The following is a 19,856-nucleotide window of genomic DNA, read 5'->3' on the forward strand; positions in this document are numbered from 1 at the left end:
GCTCATTTTACACATTTGGCAAGCCTCCCACAGTGTCCTGCTCAAGTATATGGAGACATAGCTGAAATAGCATTGGCCTGTAGGTCTTCATTCTGATAATCCCTGTTTGACGTAACCTTGTCGAAGGTGTTCTCTGAGCAGTAGGCCTCTGCCTTAACCAAACCTGATCTCTGGAGAACATTCGGGGTGTCAGACAGAATGCAGTACTCATTGCTGTACCAGTGAGCATCCAAGGACGTGTCACCGTAGAGCCAGCACCCCGAGTCTCCCTCCATCACGGTCTCCGAGTCGGAACTGAATGACAGAGTCTTTGTTGGAGGTGGCACAGGGGTCACGGTGTAAGAGAGGCCCAGGAGAGAAGCATGGGGAGCCTGCTGAGAGAGCCCGCCAGGGAGGTCTTCCTCAGTCGACCAGGGGAGGGAGTGCAAGGCACCATCCTCCTCCTGCACTTCAGTGCTTTTGGTCAGGGTGTCGATTCGGAGGGTTTCCTCGGTCTTCAAAAAGTCCATGTTTGTGTTCGGTGTCACCACCCAGGTCTACAAACCATAGTAGATTTTTTTTCTTACTGGGACACTCTAATCAGCTTAATCAAACTTAATCGTTTAACCCATTTTATGCAAACATGCAATGTGCGTCATACATAAAAGGGTCAATGTGAACCCTGGATAGCTTGAAGGTCATGTGCATGTTTGTGTTTTTACAGGAATATGTTGACTGGTATTCTTACATTGTACTTTCAGTTTGGTGAAAAAGAAAACCAGCTAAACTTGCCTTAAAATCTCCATGGCAGTCACTATAGAGGGACTGGAAGTAAGGTGCAGGTGTGGGGATAAGGATGTTCTTCCTCAACCTGCGAAGATGATGATTTGAACACAATCGCAATGCTTTGTGTGTGTGTGTGTTTTGGGTATAAATGTTAAAATAGTTTTGCAATAGTTTTGCAAGTGTGTCTGGCTATAAATTGTTAAAATGTATTGCAGGTAACTGGGTTCATACTGTTCTGCAATTGGACTGACTGAGGAGTTCAGAGCTGTGGGTGGAGCTTACTTTACAACAGGTGTGTAGCACAGGAGTAGCAACAGTGGCACCAGCACACACATGAGAAAGGTCACCCTCTTATCCAGCAGAGGAGAAACCGGAATTATTGGAGGATCTTTGTTTGGAACGTAGAACACAGAAAGAATAAGAAAAAGTAGAGCAGGATTGTTATGGGCACATTTTTTGTGAAAGGAGGTGTTTGAGTCTCAGAAGTTGAAAAGTTGGAACTCTTGTTATCAAATTGATTTCAAATCAAGGCCAAGGTGTCTATTCCAGTGGTTTTCAATCAGGTCCTCAGGTACCACCAGTAGCCTAATGCTGGTTTTCTAGCCTGCCAGGTAGTTCATTACATTCCCGTGCTGCTCCAGGTCTAAAACCTCCCTAATTCAAGGCTAACCATAGGGGTTATTTATGCTGGGGACATGTCCCCACCACTTTTTGTCATGGCCCATTTCGTCCCCACCACTTTTTGAAAACTTGTAGTTAGTTCAACTTAATAATGAATCAAATTACATTGGTACATATAATTTCACTGAGAGAGAGAGACCCTATATGCTTACTGATTGGTAAATCTAAATCAAAACACTTGTGTTGCTGCTGTGCAGCAGGGGCGATTCCAGGATCAGACCTTTAGGGGGCCTCATCCCCTAATAGAATAGAATTGAATAAAATACTTTTTATTCGTCATTTTGTACATACAAATTAAATTTACTCTGTATTTAACCCATCCTAGCTGTTTAGCTAGTAGCAGTGGGCAGCCGCCGTGTAGCACCTGGGGATCAACTAATTATTTCTTCCTATTGCCTTGGTCAGGGGCACAGAAATGAGTATTAACCCTAACATGCATGTCTTGTTTGATGGTGGGAAGAAACCGGAACACCCGGAGGAAACCCATGCAGGCACAGGGAGAACATGCAAACTCCACACAGAAAGGACCTGGGACAGCTTGGAGTTCGAACCCAGGACCTTCTTGCTGTGAGGCAACATTACTAACCACTGGGCCACCATGGTGCCAAATGAGCATGTAACATGCATACAGCGCCTTGCAAAAATGTTCAACCCCCACTGCTAAATCACTAATTTCATTTGATAACAGTTAATACGTTAGCACTGTTGTCTCACAGCAAGAAGGTCCTGGGTTCGAACCCCAGGCTGTCCCAGGTCCTTTCTGTGTGGAGTTTGCATGTTTCCCCGTGTCTGCGTGGGTTTCCTCTGGGTGCTCCGGTTTCCTCCTACCATCAAAAAGACATGTATGTTAGGGTTAATACTCCTGCCTGCGCCCCTGAGCAAGGCAATGGAAAGAAAAACCGGAGATGGTCCCCAGGTGCTGCAGCTGCCCACTGCTCCTATATAATAGGATAGAGGTTAAATGCAGAGAACAAATTTAATTGAAACCTGTACAATGACAAAAATAAATGCCTCTCTTTATTTTCTATATATGATATTTTAATTTATAACAATACCTTTAATGAATAACCATTAAGTAACATGAGTTTTACACCACAAAATATTTTTTAGGAAAATTAATAATGGAATATACCATTTACATCTATCGGCAGTATATGACCCACCGAATAAAGGTGCGAACACATCAAACCCGTCATTGTCCCCAGCACTTTTCAAAAGAACCTGACGCCCATGAGGCTGAATAACCGGAACAACGGGTGAATGTAAAGAACTACCTGGTAGTTCTTTACATCACCATTGACAACAACGTGGTGATGCCAACTCAGACTGCAAGGAGTCTGGGTGTGATCTAGGATGACCAACTGTCGTTTGCTGCAAACGTTGCATCGGTTTCTCGCTCCTGCAGATTTCTCCTCTATAAGATCAGGAGGATTCACCCATTCCTCACTGATGAGACGGCACAGGTGCTCATCCAGGCTCTGGTCATCTCCCGGCTGGACTACAGCAACTCCCTGCTTGCTGCTGCCCCAGCGTCAGCCATCAGACCTCTGGAGCTTGTTCAGAAAGCTGCAGCTCGTCTGGTGTTCAACCGCCCTAAGTTCTCCCACACAACTCCCCTTCTCATGTCCCTACACTGGCTCCCAGTAGCTGCTCGCATCCAGCTTAAGACTGGTGCTAGCCTACAGGGCAGTGAAAGGAACAGCTCCTTCCTATCTCCAGGCCATGGGCAAGCCCTACACCCCCGCTCGACCACTTCGCTCTGCTGCCTCGGGATGCCTGGTTGCCCCGTGGCTCAGAGGCCCCTGCTGCCGATCAACCCAGTCACAGCTCTTTTCTGTCCTGGCCCCACAGAGTTGGAATGAACTCCCCACAGGTGTCAGGACAGTGGACTCGCTGCCCATCTTTCGGCGCAGGTTGAAAACTCACCTCTTCAAGAACTACTACCCTGTTACTTGCTCTTAGCACTGATTGTATTCACTCATTTAAAAAAAAAACTCTTGCGCTTTTACTTTAGCACTGGTTTTGCTCTTAGATGCTTGTTTAGAGAGAAGATGCACTTATGACCTCTGATGACTAGTAGTTCTCCTGATTTCCTACGTTAAATGCACTTATTGTAAGTCGCTTTGGATAAAAGTGTCGGCTAAATGACTGTAATGTAATGTAATTTAATGGTAGAATAGAATACCAGCACTACTGGTGGTACCTGAGGACCTGATTGAGAACCACTGGCCTAGAGAGATGTGTTACTGTTGAAAACAAGACCTGTCTTCCAGAAGATTTCTGACGACCATTCACTCCATTGACCACTGTAGAATCTCTGGTCTGGGCTGGACTGTACCCTGGCAGCATACTCCGAATCTGGCTCAAAGTTGTCGTCGTCCAATGATAAACTTGTCTGTTTGGCATGAAGTGTTGTCACCTAGGGAGGATGGAGTGAAATTCAAGAGCTCAAACTTCTTTTCAGACAGTGAAATAAAAAAAATGTCCATGTCTGCGCCATCAACGAAGAGAATCACAAGTTCGGGCTGTTCGTTAGTGTGGGAAGGGGGGCTGCAGCTCCCCCTGGTGGTGGGTGCAGCCCCCACAGTAGTGGCCGGTGGCTGTATAACATCTTAGACCCAACAGTATGCCCAACTTTTCCTAACGTACAAATGCAAAAACAAATAAATAAATAAATAAACAAAACACACCTTTATTTTAAACAGTAGGCTAGGGCTGCGTGGAAAGTACATTTTAATAATAAAGTGAGTAAACACTCCATTCCAAATCTGCTACACACGCACCTTACAAACAAAACAATGTCATACTGTAGCAACCGGGGGAGGCGGTTGCTCTGACTGTCGGCGGTTCTGCGCTGGGGGAGCGCAATGGCTGATGGGACGGTTAATGTTAGATTTAAAATTGTGTTGTGTTCATGTTGTGGTTATGTTTGTTTTGGGGATTCAACCCAGATTAAGTAGAACGTTTACAGATTAACTGCCAGTAGAACCGTGACTGGGACTGATGCCGCCACTTGGTACATGGGGGGGGGGGGGGGCTCATTACGTTGTTGTCAGTTCTGGTCCGTTCTGGCCGGTGTGAATAAAAGAGCATTCCCGGGGTCGTGTATGGGGCAAGGGAAAAGAGATCTCCGCATCTCGACTCATTCTTCCATGCTGGCTCGCCATAATACTGTAGCGAATTCGGGGGACAACGCAACCACAGGAACTGCCGCGGCCGGGAAACGAACCCGTATCGCCCGCACCGCAGGAGGCGTCGCTAACCGCTCGACTAGGGTCTGACCCGCGAGCCAGCGGGTCTTCTTATCCATGCACGTTACACTACTTTTCGTTTTAGTGGGCAGCCCCCCCTATACTTAAAACGTCTTCCGGCGTGCCTGGGTCTGTTGGTATCGAATCTTACATTTTCCTCGTGGTCTTTTTTGTAAAACCGGAGCTGATACATCAGTGCGTCGATCAGGATGTAGTTGGGCAGGTAATCCTCGTAACAACTTTTCCAGTTGAAGTGGTACCGGCTGGAAGTGTGGTTTACCGTGAGGTCGCAGGGCCGTAGTGGTATAACTGAAAAGAGAATGAAAATTTAAAGCAAAGTTACTCATATCAATGGCAGAGACGTGATCAGTGCTCTAGCTTTCGGTTTTGGTTCAAAGTCACCATCGGGAAATATGCGTTTGTAGAGGAGCTCAAGCAGGAGTCGTGACAACTTTCTCTTTCGGCTACACAACGTGCACCATTTATTCCTTCCACCATTACAACAACAACAAAAAACCCGCGCAGCGGAAGCGTGTCACTGTAAACCCGAACCGAGGAAACAGCAGCTGTAAACTAACGTTCCTACTAGCTCAATAAGGGGTATTATGTAGCCCCATAACCACTACACGTTATTCTCAATCACGTGACTTTCTCATTGTCAACAAACCGCTCCGCCATGTTGGAGGGCAGCTAGACCTTAGCAACCACTGTTTACGCTGAGGTTCTCATTGTCGATCTGCGTTTACAAGAACGACATTTTGAGCGAAAATCGGACAAACGTACGGAAATAAAACATCGCAGCTGTGATCCACTCTTCAAAAACCAGTTTGCAAAATAATTTTTTACAAAGTTCCGGACCAACGGCACAATGGCTTCGATCAAGAATTATGTACAAGCTTTAAATGGAAAAATCAAGGAGACATATATGGAAAAACTCGCACTTGTCGATATGTTAGACTGATATGTTAACAAACTTACAAAACAAAAGCAGTTTCTCTCCCTCCTGTACTAATTATATTCGAACCATGTAATTTTAAGATTTAGCTTGTAACTGCTGATGGTGATCGACACACAATTGAAAAATGTCTAATAAAATTGTAATGTTGATTTTTAAATGCTTTTGTTTCTTAAAAAAGTACATTATAAGTTTTATACAGTGAATAACATATAACGTGAAAGTTGTATCAGTCTGAAGTAACTACTGAGTCACACACATTTGTCAATGCACAAGAAACCAAGGCAATCTTATCCACTGTTGTTAAACCAGCACTATCCTTATTACTGAGGTAGTCTATTGGCAAAATTCCTTGTAAAACTGTAAATTTTCTCCATACTAGGCCGATGACACGCTCCACATGGATGCGGACGGATGCAATTTTTCTTGTTGCCTCAATTTCTATTCTGTATGACTCAAACCTTTAAGCAAATTCTGTCCACTCTGACTGTTTAGAAAATGTTTAGCATCGCGCAGTGACAGCGACACAGTATCCTATTGGATTGGAGCCATTGTCCTCCAACATGGCAGATGTGTTGCCGTCACGTGATACGTGACGTAATATGAGAATAACCCATAGAGGTGTTAAAAACTGCTTATATACCTCCAGGTTTGCTAACAGATTAATCAATGAAATCGATCCATAGACCCAATAGACACAAGTGCTCCTTGAACAGTGATCTGAAAGCCTTCAAAAGAATTCAAACTATTTCCTTAAAGCTGCTATGAAATGTTTTGAATTGGTGACTTTCTGCACCCTTGTGGACAAAAGCGGTAGTGTTTCGCATAATCACATCCGCTTGTGGCAGAGAGCTGCATTCTCCCTCTGGTAACTGGTGTGTTTGTTTTGAAGAGAAGAGTGAGAGATGTAGTGGGCTTTCAGTAAAAAACATCATTTGTAATATAAACGGCGATGAGGTAATTTATCTCTAATAGTGGCATTGTGTGCGTGATGTTATAGTTTTACTTAACCGGAAGACTCGACTCATCCGATGAATAACCAGAGACTTGACTTTGACTGCATGAGATTAACTTTATTAACGACAACCGTGCTGCATACACATACACTGAACACATGGCCGGACAACTCACACAATGAGTTACTCCACCTAAACATCATCATCTTCCACATCAGTATAAGTGCGCGGCACTATGACGTGAGCCGTAAATCGTTTGGTCAGATTTCACGGGGAATCCGACCCGGAGATAATATACACGAAGATCTAATCTTCTTGCTGATGGACTCATTTGATTATGCCGGTCATATGGAGGCATTAAAACTGAGTGAAAACCCCTTCAAGCAGCTTTGGACGTGGAAACCCGGACCCCTGTCATCGCTTGTCCTTCACTGAGATGTTGTCATTATTATTATTATTATTAGGAACGCTTCATTAATTTGTGCATCATCCTTGCACAGGGGCCTTCACTGAGACATTAATGACTCCGGTAATGTCTCACCTGACGTCACTGACCAGTCTGTCAGCACACCTGGTGTACATGAGTGTCTGTGTCTTTCTCCTAATGAGGATTCTGAATTTAAACCAAATGCTATAATTTACAGAACTGATCGTGTCTCTCTCTCTCTCTCTCTCATTATTTGGAGTAATTCTACTCTTAAATTCTGACACAGTTATTTAAAGTTGTTTTATTATAGCAAAGTTCTGTTTTCAAATGAAGCCTTTAATATTTTCTCTAAATGGCCTTATAATTATCATCGTAGCCTGTGTGTGTGTGTGTGACTGAGGGAACAAGGTAGGATCATTCGTTTTCTTACTGTTTTTTGCAGGCATGTATTCCTCATCCAGCACCGTGCAGTTTTTGGGGTCATCATCTCTGCTGTTACACAGAGAAATTTCAAAGATGTCCGTGTCCCAGAAGCTCTCACGCATTTGGTCATAATCATCGGGAGAACGCTTGTCAAACGAACAGAAGTAGTAGTCGTTGATGGGCGACAGCATACACTTATACACGTCTCTGCACGATGAGGAGAGGGAGGGTGTTATTAATTATGAAACAACAGAGGTGAAACAGAAAGGTGTGTGGTGATGAAAAGGTTTGATGCTGAAAGGGGCAAATGCTGTCACTTTTCAAAGTCGAGCAGAGATTGCTGAAATAGGAGCAAGTAGGAGGTGTTGTCCAGGAGGTCATGTGTTGGTGGGATGCTCAGAGAACAGTTGATGCTGAAGTAGTCGCTCACACAGTTAAGGCCGTGATCCACACCTGCATGGAATAATGAACAGGTCAGTGGTGCAATCAACTAAACAGAGTTTACATAGCTCTTATATAGCCTGCAAGAGCTTTTATAATTAGGCCTGCTACATTTTCAACCTATGTTGTCTTGTACCAAACCAGTTACAACAGACCTTTTATCTACCCTGTCTTACTTGTCCATGCAGCTTTGTAATGTGTTAATTTTAGTGTCGAGCAACCCAGTAAACTCGTCATTTGCAGAAACTTACTTAGCCAGTGAAACTGATTCTAATCAATTCAGATGTAATCTTTTTTCCAGCACATCTGCCATTGATGCATCTTTTGCTATTAATAATGGATTACATTTATATAGCTGTTTATCTAGACACCCAAAGCACTTCACATTGAAGGGGGGAAACTCACCTCAACCACCACCAATGTGTAGCACCCACCTGGGTGATGCACGGCAGCCATTTTGCACCAGAACGCTCACCACACATCAGCTTGAGGTGGAGAGGGAGGATCACTGAGCCAATTAGATGGGGGGATGATTAGGTGCTCAGATGGAGAGAGCCAGGTTGGTATTTTGCCAGTACACTGGGGGACCCCCTTGTCTTTGCGATAAGTGCCATGGGATCTTTAATGACCACAGTGAGTCAGGACCTCGGTTTAACGTCTCATCCAAAGGACGGTATCTCCTACAGCACAGTGTCCCCATCACTGCACGGGGATTTGATATTTGTTTTTTCTATTAGGACCAGAGGCAAGACTGCCCCCTGCTGGCCCACCAACACCACTTCCAGCAGCAACTCAGTTTTCCTGGGAGGTCTTCCATCCAAGTACTAGCCAAGCCCACACCTGCTTAGCTTCCGTCATCCAGCAGAGCCAGGGTACATGTTGGTATGGCTGCCTGCACGTTATTAACCAGTTTGCTCAGTTTGTCTTAGACTAGACTTCAGGCTGGTCCTGCATTGTTCAGTTTGCATGGTTGGACCAGAACACGACACCACCAGACATCCACTATTACTTATACAAACCCCAATTCCAATGAAGTTGGGACGTTGTGTAAAACGTAAATAAAAACAGAATACAATGATTTGCAAATCCTTTTCGACCTATATTCAATTTAATACACTACAAAGACAAGATATTTAATGTTCAAACTGATGAACTTTATTGTTCTTTTGCAAATATTCACTCATTTTGAATTTGATGCCTGCAACATGTTCCAAAAAAAGCTGGGACAGGGGCATGTTTACCACTGTGTTACATCACCGTTCCTTTTAACAACACACAATAAGCATTTGGGAACTGAGGACACTAATTGTTGAAGCTTTGTAGGTGGAATTCTTTCCCATTCTTGCTTGATGTGCGACTTCAGTTGCTCAACAGTCCGGGGTCTCCGTTGTCGTATCTTGCGCTTCATAATGCGCCACACATTTTCAATGGGAGACAGGTCTGGACTGCAGGCAGGCCAGTCTAGTACCCGCACTCTTTTACTACGAAGCCACGCTGTTGTAACACGTGCAGAATGTGGCTTGGCATCGTCTTTCTGAAATAAGCAGGGACGTCCCTGAAAAAGACGTCGCTTGGATGGCAGCATATGTTGCTCCAAAACCTGTATGTACCTTTCAGCATTAATGGTGCCTTCACAGATGTGCAAGTTACCCATGATGCCATGGGCACTAACACACCCCCATACCATCACAGATGCTGGCTTTTGAACTTTGCGCTGATAACAATCTGGATGGTCCTTTTCCTCTTTAGCCCAGAGGACACGACGTCCATGATTTCGAAAAACAATGTGAAATGTGGACTCGTCAGACCACAGCACACTTTTCCACTTTGCGTCAGTCCATCTCAGATGACCTCGGGCCCAGAGAAGCCAGCGGCATTTTTGGATGTTATTGATATATGGCTTTTGCTTTGCGTGGTAGAGTTTTAACTTGCACTTGTAGATGTAGCGATGAACTGTGTTAACTGACAATGGTTTTCCCAAGTGTTCCTGAGCCCACGTGGTAATATCCTTTACAGAAAGATGTCAGTTTTTAATGCAGCGCCGCCTGAGGGGTCGAAGGTCACAGGCATTTACTGTTGGTTTTTGGCCTTGCCGCTTTCGTGCAGAGTTCTCCGGATTCTCTGAATCTTTTAATGATATTATGGACTGTAGATGATGAAATCCCTAAATTCCTTGCAATTGAACGTTGAGAAACGTTGTTCTTAAACTGTTGGACTATTTGCTCACGCAGTTGTTCACAAAGTGGTGAACCTTGCCCCATCCTGGCTTATGAACGACCAAGCCTTTCGGGGATGCTCCTTTCATACCCAATCATGACACTCGCCTGTTTCCAATGAACCTGTTCACCTGTGGACTGTTCCAAACAGGTGTTTTTTTTTAGCATTCCTCAACTTTCCCAGTCTTTTGTTGCCCCTGTCCCAGCTTTTTTTGGAACATGTTACAGGCATCAAATTCAAAATGAGTGAATATTTGCAAAAAACAATAGTTTATCAATTTGTACATTAAATATCTTGTCTTTGTAGTGTATTCAACTGAATATAGGTCGAAAAGGATTTGCAAATCATTGTATTCTGTTTTTATTCACGTTTTACATAACATCCCAACTTCACTGGAATTGGGATTTGTACTACCAAAGCCAGGACTGCCATTTATTTTGGCTTTGACAATATGGTGACTGTTTTTAAGTTAAGTCTGCTGTTACACAGCCTACTGATTTCTGTCTGTGTGTACATGTGATGTCCCAGAACATCTAGTCTTGGGTCCAGATGTGTACTGGGACTCCAGTTAACCCAGTCAAACCACCATCACAGGTGGGAGGTGACGAATTACAACTACTTTCTTTACAGTAGTCGAGTACGTTTTTCCCTGTAACAGTACTTTGAGTATAATAAAATCATAATATTTTGACCCTTTCAGTTGATTTATAAAAAAGTATTCTACTTCTACTTCACTATTTTTATATAACAACAGTCACAGAGTAAAAAAGTGATTTAATGAAGAATTTGTTTGAATTTAGGCTAAGTTTGAGGTGTTCAGGTAGTGTAGCGGTCTATTCCGTTGCCTACCAACACGGAGTCGTCGGATCGAATCCTCATGTTACCTCCGGCTTGGTCAGGCGTCCCTACAGACACTATTGGCTGTGTCTGTGGGTGGGAAGCCGGATGTGGGTATGTGTCCTGATCGCTGCATTAGCGCCTCCTCTGGTCGGTTGGAGCGCTTGTTTGGGGGTGAGGGGGAAGTGGGGGGAACAGCGTGATCCTCCCACACGCTACGTCCCCCTGGTGAAACTCCTCACTGTCAGGTGAAAATTGGCAGCTGGCGACTCCACATGTATCGGAGGAGACATGCGGTAGTCTGCAGCCCGCCCCAGATCAGCAGAGGGGGTGAAGCAGCGACCAGGACAGATCAGAAAATAGGGTAATTGGCCAAGTAAAATTGAGGAGTATAAGAGGGGGAAGGAAAAAAAAAAAAGAAAGAAAAATAATTTAGGCTAAGTTTTAAGTTCTGGGTAAGCAAGTAAGAGTATTTATGTAACGTCTTTTAAGACAAAGTTACAAAGTGCTGCACAAGGTACAGATACAGAACTATAAGCAACATACACATACAGTTATATACAGAACAGTATAAATTACAGCCCCTTTACAGGGCATTTATGTATATTCACAACACAGCCCAAAGTAATTTTCTTTGGTTCATGCAGTGTTTGCCCAGGATGTGTCAACTAAAGAATATAGCAGTGACCTACTTGCTGGTTACATATTCACCATGTGGACCAGAGACGGTCTCTTTAAGACAGTGGGTTCAGGGGTTAGAAGGGGGGATTGTGGGTTTCGATATTGTGAACTGTTCATTTAAACTGTTCACGAGGCTGCGGTTTTGATATTGTGAACTATTAATTTAAAGTTAGTCCGAGGAAATAAACGACCCCACAGCTGTGTGGTCAAAAAAAAAGAAGCGGTCTCATCTCTTTTCTTACATCCTCCACAATAACTTTGTTAAAAGAAACACTCAACGGTAGGGAAAGTGCTCAAAAAATGAGCAAAATAATCCAGTGAGTCAAGTAAATTCTTTATGACAGTACAAGCCTGTTTCATGCCATAAGCAATCATCAGCTGTCAATAAAGCTACTCGGGGAAGAACCCGAGTAGCTTTATTGACAGCTGATGATTTTGCTCCTTATTTGTTGAGCACTTCCCTTCCGTTGAGTGTTTCTTTTAACAAAGTTGTGTGTGTGTGTATATATATATATAGCTAGCCCTTTTTACCCCGTGACTATAGTGGGCAGGGCCCTAGGTTCTCTCTCACTATAAGCCAATTTACATTAATTTTAGCTTGGGTTCCCCAATTATACCAATTCCCATGAAATGAATAACCTTTAGATGAATAATCAAACAAGACAAAGTTGCAACTCGAAATATTTAGTTATTGTAAAAAAAAAAAAGCGCAAACAAATAAATCTGGCACTTTCACTATATCAGGCTCAGTACAGTTCAAATACAAAATTAAAGTAGATACCTTTTTCAGTATTCCAAATCAAACACATTAAACATTAAAGAGATGCTTGCATCAAAACCCGACTTTTCCTGTTAATCGATGTGATCGATGAGACAAATGGTAGCCCTAAAAATCACATTTATGGCTAGACGAGATATCGGCGGTCCAGTTGGCGAAAATGCGGTAACTTGGCGCGTCACGACTTCATGAGCATAGAGGGCGTGTCCGTAGCGGGACGCTATAAAAGGGGAGACGCGCCCTTTTGGCTCCAGGTGTGGCTGTATCGGCTGAGCAATATATTTGTGAGGCGAGTAGTCGAACTTTCATAGAGCAAGAGTCGCCGCCTTCCACAAACTCAACACTACTATCGGTGGTCTCGTCGCTCACCATTTTTTGTTTGTTTTTGTAAAGTGACGACAAAGCAGGATGGGAGCGGTCGCCAGTGAATTTCTCGTTGTTCTACGGCAAGCGGTTTAGCCCGTGTTTAGCTCACCCAGCCACACCCACACGGCCGATAGCTATCAAACCATAAAACGAAAGGAGCTGGGCCTGGGAGTTGGAACGCTGTGTACGCCGGCCTGATTAGGACGGCCTGGGAGTAGGAACGCCGTGTACGCCGGCCTGATTAGGACGGCCTTGGAGCAGGAACGCCATGCACATAAACCTGATTAGGACACGCGCTACACATGCAAAACAACACGAGGAAAACATGATCGACAGTGACGAAGGGAAACCAAAAAAGATCATGCCCGTCTCCGAAAAAGAACCACGCCTTTAGTATATATCACTGTGTGTTTCAGTTATTTGGCAGACGACTCCCGGTTGCACCGAGGGTACGTCTCCAGCGCTGCTACATTACCTGTGAACTATTTGTTGTGTGCCAAATAAAACATCACGAACCAGCAAGAAGTCGTCTGACTTCTTATTTGCCTGTGTCGACCTGAATCAAAGAACCGGGCGAGCCTTTTGCAAAAGCGAAGACTCAACAAAACCACACGTACCTTTTGGTTGCAATTAAAACCACCCGTGTTAAAAATGTGCTCAGAAACAGCATGAAAGTATCTTTTTTAAATAAACCAAAGCCGGCATCTATCAAACTAATACAGAGGTCCTCAAAAACCCACTCTCGTTGCAGGCCTGATTTCACGTGTCCAGCCGATGTTATCTTCACTCTTAGGAGCTAAACGGCCAAACGTACTCACTCGGTTCAGGAGAATGGCGGTTCCAGATGTTCCTACAGTGACAGGAAATGGCGGTGCGCGCGAATGGCCCAGGCGAAAACGAGACGAAAGGCTTGCTTCCGGTGACTTGTTCCCGCGTGAGAATCCCACGTAGCCAGAGGAAGTGTGAGCAAACCCTGGTGGCTCAACCCGCTACCTGGTGAGTCTGGTCCCGTACGAGTCTTCTCTGAATAGCTGCGTATGTTCACTGAACTAGCAACCAAGGCTACTACATCAGCTAGCCTAGCTAGCTAGCTGGCTAACGACAGTCACGGTGAACTGGAGAATGACGCAGTAACATCTAACCGACGTTCACTTTACATCCACCAGTACCACACTTATAGCTTACACCTTCGGATAATGTGCGATTAAACTTGTAAACCATAAAACTGACGTTTGCTACATTTTCCAACTATCTCCTCTTCACAAGCCCTGAATCTACCGCCGCCCTCTTCTCTCTTCTTCCCTCTTCACAACCGCTTGCCCCTCCCTTCACCGTGACCTTTCCCCCGTACTCCTGATTGGCCTTAGTACAACAGATAAGTAGCGAATTCAGGGGGGGGGAGGGGCAGCCCGGGAACCGCCACATCCGGGACGCGAACCCGGATCTCCCGCTCCACGGGCGACAACGTTAACCAGTCGACTAAAGGGTCCGACCCAAAAAAGGGTCCGACCCGTTAGCCAAGGGCTAACGCGTCTATTTATTCGTGTATGTTACACTGCCCTCCTCCTACGGGAAACGCTTCCGATGGCCTCACGCTCCTTCACGATCTCCTCATCCCTCTTCTGACACCAATGTAGCGAATTAAGGGGGCAGCCCGCCACAGCCGGGACGCAAACCCGTATTTCCTGTACCGCGGGCGACAACGTTAACCAGTCGACAAAAGGGTCTGACCCGTTAGCCAAGGGCTAATGTGTCTTATTCGTGGTCGTGAAAATATAATCATACATACACATTTTGAAACATTGAACATTAACATATTTTAATCATATTACAATATAGTACAACTGTACCGAAATAATAAACTTTGAAACCAAAATAACCGGGTTATATATATAGCCATCCATCCATTATCTGAACTACTCATCCTGCTCTCAGGGTCGCGGGGATGCTGGAGCCTATTCCAGCAGTCATGGGGCGGCAGGCGGGGGAGACACCCTGGACAGGCCGCCAGGCCATCACAGGGCCACGAGAGAGAGACGCGCGCGCGCGCACACACACACCTAGGGACTATTTAGTATGGCCAATTCACCTGACCTACAAGTCTTTGGACTGTGGGAGGAAACCGGAGCCCCCGGAGGAAACCCACGCAGACACTGTAACGCTGCGTATTTGGACCCAATTGCAGAGAAGAGGCAGAGGCAGGTTTAAAGTATGAAGTCTGTTTACCGGGCTTCAGCAAAACACACAATGACAAAAAAACCCACTGCCAAACAGGGCAGGCAATAAAGCACAGTCGAGTAAACAATACTAAAACTCAGCAAAACACTCTCTCACACAGAGGAGGCAGATGAGGGTTCAGGAGACAAGGGCTGCCGCAGACCGACGTGAAACCTCTCCGAGACTCGACCCAGAATGTCTACAAAACACAGTCAAATAATCCCCAGCACAGGTGCACAACATCATAGGCCAATCAAGGAGACTGGGCGCAGGTGAACCAAAGCACCAATCAGGAGATGGGGGAGCCCAGATCGCAGACCATGACAGGTGCACCTAATCACGGGCCAAACAGGTAGACTGGGCGCAGGTGAACCAAAGCACCAATCAGGAGATGGGGGAGCCCAGATCACAGACCATGACAGGTGCACATACTCACAGGCCAACCAGTATGCGGGTGCAATGCATACTGGTTGATTGCAGGCCGATAGGAAAATGTCACAGAGGCTGCTGGTCCTCTGGCCAGTGATCGTGTCAGACACAGGGAGAATATACTGTAGCGAATTCGGGAGGCAACCACAGTAACTGCCGTGGCCGGGACGCGAACCCGTATTGCCCGCACCGCGGGAGACATCGCTAACCGCTCGACTAAAGAGTCGGACCCGCTAGCCAGCGGCCAACGTGTCTACTTATCCATACACGTTACACTACCCCCCCCTCCTTCGGGATTCTCGTCCCCGCGAATCGCTACAGCCAGGACGCAAAACTGGGGCTCCTGCACCCCGGGCGACTACGTTAACCAGTCGACTGCCCTTTAGTCGAGCGGTCAGCGATGTCTCCCGCGGTGCGGGCGATACGGGTTCGCGTCCCGGCCGCGGCAGTTCCTGTGGTTGCCACCCCCCTGCGAATTCGCTACATTGGTGTCAGAAGTGGCATGGTGAGACCGGAAGCCCATCGGAAGCATATGCGCCCAGAGGCGTGAAGGAGCTGATATGCTTAAGCGGTTCAGATATGAATGAATCTACTCATATATTTTCGTAATGTGTGTGTGTGTGGTGTTAGTGTGTGTGTGTGTGTTAGTTAGTGTAGATAGCGGGACCGAAAACTAAAGCATTTATGATCCTAATTATTTTTGGAGGTGGTAGGTATTGTCTCGGAGAGTACGGGAAAAATCCCAGAAAATTAAAATTATGCATAATTATGCATAAATATGCAAAATATGCGTTTTTTCTAAAAATGGCTAAAAAACACTTTTCTCTGCATTTCAGATGATTCTGAGCATCTTTGATTTTTTTCACCTATATAAAAAAAAATTTCTGGGACTTGAAATGTTTTGGCATTATGCAAAATAAATGCAGTTTTGCAAACATGCACTTATGATCCTAATTTTTTTGGAGGTGGTAGGTATTGTTCCAGAGAGGACCAGAAAATTAAAATATTATAATAATTATACATAATTATGCAAAATATGCATTTTCTAAAAATGGCTAAAAACCACTTTTCTCGGCGTTTCAGATGATTCTGAGCATTTGGGGGGAGGGAGTTGGAGTGGGGGGGGGGCGGTTAGCTGGCAGGATGAAGAGGAGGGAGATTTAGACGGGTGGATAGCCAAACCGCTACACTGTAGCGGGGTTCTTCTAGTATATATACACTACCGTTCAAAAGTTTGGGATCACCCAAACAATTTCGTGTTTTCCATGAAAAGTCACACTTATTCACCACCATATGTTGTGAAATGAATAGAAAATAGAGTCAAGACATTGACAAGGTTAGAAATAATGATTTGTATTTGAAATAAGATTTTTTTTACATCAAACTTTGCTTTCGTCAAAGAATCCTCCATTTGCAGCAATTACAGCATTGCAGACCTTTGGCATTCTAGCTGTTAATTTGTTGAGGTAATCTGGAGAAATTGCACCCCACGCTTCCAGAAGCAGCTCCCACAAGTTGGATTGGTTGGATGGGCACTTCTTTGAGCAGATTGAGTTTCTGGAGCATCACATTTGTGGGGTCAATTAAACGCTCAAAATGGCCAGAAAAAGAGAACTTTCATCTGAAACTCGACAGTCTATTCTTGTTCTTAGAAATGAAGGCTATTCCATGCGAGAAATTGCTAAGAAATTGAAGATTTCCTACACCGGTGTGTACTACTCCCTTCAGAGGACAGCACAAACAGGCTCTAACAGGTACTATTTAATGAAGATGCCAGTTGGGGACCTGTGAGGCGTCTGTTTCTCAAACTAGAGACTCTAATGTACTTATCTTCTTGCTCAGTTGTGCAACGCGGCCTCCCACTTCTTTTTCTACTCTGGTTAGAGCCTGTTTGTGCTGTCCTCTGAAGGGAGTAGTACACACCAGTGTAGGAAATCTTCAATTTCTTAGCAATTTCTCGCATGGAATAGCCTTCATTTCTAAGAACAAGAATAGACTGTCGAGTTTCAGATGAAAGTTCTCTTTTTCTGGCCATTTTGAGCGTTTAATTGACCCCACAAATGTGATGCTCCAGAAACTCAATCTGCTCAAAGAAGTGCCCATCCAACCAATCCAACTTGTGGGAGCTGCTTCTGGAAGCGTGGGGTGCAATTTCTCCAGATTACCTCAACAAATTAACAGCTAGAATGCCAAAGGTCTGCAATGCTGTAATTGCTGCAAATGGAGGATTCTTTGACGAAAGCAAAGTTTGATGTAAAAAAAATCTTATTTCAAATACAAATCATTATTTCTAACCTTGTCAATGTCTTGACTCTATTTTCTATTCATTTCACAACATATGGTGGTGAATAAGTGTGACTTTTCATGGAAAACACAAAATTGTTTGGGTGATCCCAAACTTTTGAACGGTAGTGTATATATATATATATATATATATATATATCAACACAGATACTCCGCTCCTCATTAATTGAGCACTTACAACACCATTGACAGTTTCTGAAAAAAAAACGCTATACCACCCCCCCCTTTTTTTTTCTCTCTCTCTCCAATTGTACTTGGCCAGTTACCCCACTCTTCCGAGCCTTGCCTTGCTGCTCCGCCCCCTCTGCCGATCCGGGGAGGCCGCACTGCAGACTACCACATGCCCACTCTGATACATGTGCTTCTTTTCACCTGACAGTGAGGAGTTTCGCCAGGAGGACGTAGCGCGTGGGAGGATCGCGCTACTCCCCGCCCCCCCCCCAGTTCCCCCTCCCCCCGATCGACCAGAGGAGGCGCTATTGCAGCGACCAGGACACATACCCACACCCAGCTTCCCACCCGCAGACACGGCCGATTGTATCTGTAGGGACGCCCGACCAAGCCGGAGGCAACACGGGGGAGTCCCCGTGTTGGTAGGGCCACGGAATAGACCGCCACGCTAGCTCGCAAAGTAGTTATTCGAGTAATGGCTGGTAATTTTCTGAATACTTTCACTTGCACCTGAGTAAAGTATCCCTTCAAAGTGGCAGCATTTCACTCAAGCAGGACTCCCCAGGAGTCCCCCCTGCTCCGCTTGCTGCGGTGATGCTGACTAGGAGACCGGACGTCACAGACCAGGATGGGTATGTACTGTAACCGACGGCGCCAAGGCTTCTCGGTGTCTTTCAGCCGCTGTTTGTACTTTGTTTGTTTGTTTAGTTTATCTTTCAAGAAGATTCCCCTCAGAATAACTGTTGGTTGCCCAAACTTGTACAGCTATAATACAGCTATAACGCAGATATAACACAGAACTAATATCGATATAATGGAGATATAATGAATATAAACAGATATACAGGGAAAACATTTTTCGTGTGGATATGTTGGCTATATGTTGTTGTTGTGTTGTTTTTTTTGTAGTTTTTTGTGGTTTGGACATATGTGTTGTTGTAGTCTGGATGCGTGTTTGGGTGTTTGCGTTGCACTGCTGTGGGCTGGAGGGAAGCGATATTTCGTTTCATCTCATGCACTTGCGTACATGAAATGAAACGACAATAAATGTCCCTGGTTCCTGATATTATACAGATATAATGCAGATATAATGCATATATAATGCAGACGTTATACAGATATAATATAGATATTATACAGATATAATGCAGATATACTATGATATAATACAGACATAGTACAGCTATAATGCAGATACAGTATAATACCGATATTATAAGATATAATACAGCTGTATTGGGACTGTGAATGGAAACGAATGGTAATTGGAAACCGTCGTGCTATATGTGCCGAACCTCACGGTGGTTTCACAACAAAAGCGGAGCGTCTGCGCATTACTGCAGGCGTCTGTCCCCCAGATTATGAGTCGGCCGTGTTTACAGCGGGGTTACAAAGCCGTTTGTTCGTGTGTAGTGTGAGCGGTGAAATGACCTGTGGATGTCGGTTTCCCCCGCAGACCCACGGCGCAGGCGGACGCCAGCAGGAGGGCGGTCAGCGGTCCCATGGCTCAGCCTCGGCGAAGACCCAAGTGTCTCGTCTCTCGCGCTCACTCCGAGTCACAGCGACGAGGCGTCAGTACAAACAAAGAAAGAAGAAGAAGAAGAAAAAAACTCACCACAGGGACCCGAGGGGGAGGTATTGCAGAATATAAAGATAGCAATCTCTCTGAAATCGGATGTTTGTTTTTATAGGCACATGGGAGTGTACTATTCGATTCAATTGCCCTGCTCGATTTTGCACGAGGTTATAATTCTGCACATCTGCTTGAACCTGCGCCGCGTGTCTGGCTCCTACCTCCATATTGACATATCGCTATATTTAATGGCTGTTAGTTGTGGCTGTATGATGTTTTTTTTTTTAATGTGGTGTAGTTATCATCTTCCTGTTGCATGATGCATTTCCCATGAGGGGGCATTAAAAGTAGTGAAGTGATACAATTGATACTGTTTATTGGCCC

General features: G+C 44.9%; 1 protein-coding gene across 1 annotated transcript; it reads right to left on the reverse strand.

Annotated features, from left to right (window-relative positions):
- Nucleotides 1-36: 36 nt before the first annotated feature.
- LOC130127395 (interleukin-9 receptor) lies at nucleotides 37-19,466 on the reverse strand. Its single transcript, XM_056297026.1, has 8 exons — nucleotides 19,331-19,466; nucleotides 7,776-7,911; nucleotides 7,466-7,665; nucleotides 4,849-5,006; nucleotides 3,709-3,865; nucleotides 1,048-1,153; nucleotides 772-850; nucleotides 37-536 (listed from the first exon to the last, which is right to left on the reverse strand). Exons 1-8 carry the CDS (start codon nucleotides 19,401-19,403, stop codon nucleotides 42-44), a joined length of 1,404 nt encoding a protein of 467 aa, XP_056153001.1. The 5' UTR covers nucleotides 19,404-19,466; the 3' UTR covers nucleotides 37-41.
- Nucleotides 19,467-19,856: the final 390 nt, after the last annotated feature.

Source organism: Lampris incognitus, chromosome 17 (assembly GCF_029633865.1).
Source record: "Lampris incognitus isolate fLamInc1 chromosome 17, fLamInc1.hap2, whole genome shotgun sequence".
In the NCBI taxonomy this organism is placed as follows: domain Eukaryota; kingdom Metazoa; phylum Chordata; class Actinopteri; order Lampriformes; family Lampridae; genus Lampris; species Lampris incognitus.

Excerpts from the sequence above, each read along its gene's own strand:
- LOC130127395 (XM_056297026.1), bottom strand. The coding sequence starts at position 19,403 with ATGGGACCGCTGACCGCCCTCCTGCTGGCGTCCGCCTGCGCCGTGGGT. Across the intron at positions 7,912-19,330 it reads GGGGAAACCGACATCCACAG|GTGTGGATCACGGCCTTAAC; the intron begins GTCATTTCACCG and ends TATTCCATGCAG. Across the intron at positions 3,866-4,848 it reads AAAAAGACCACGAGGAAAAT|GTGACAACACTTCATGCCAA; the intron begins GTAAGATTCGAT and ends CATCCTCCCTAG.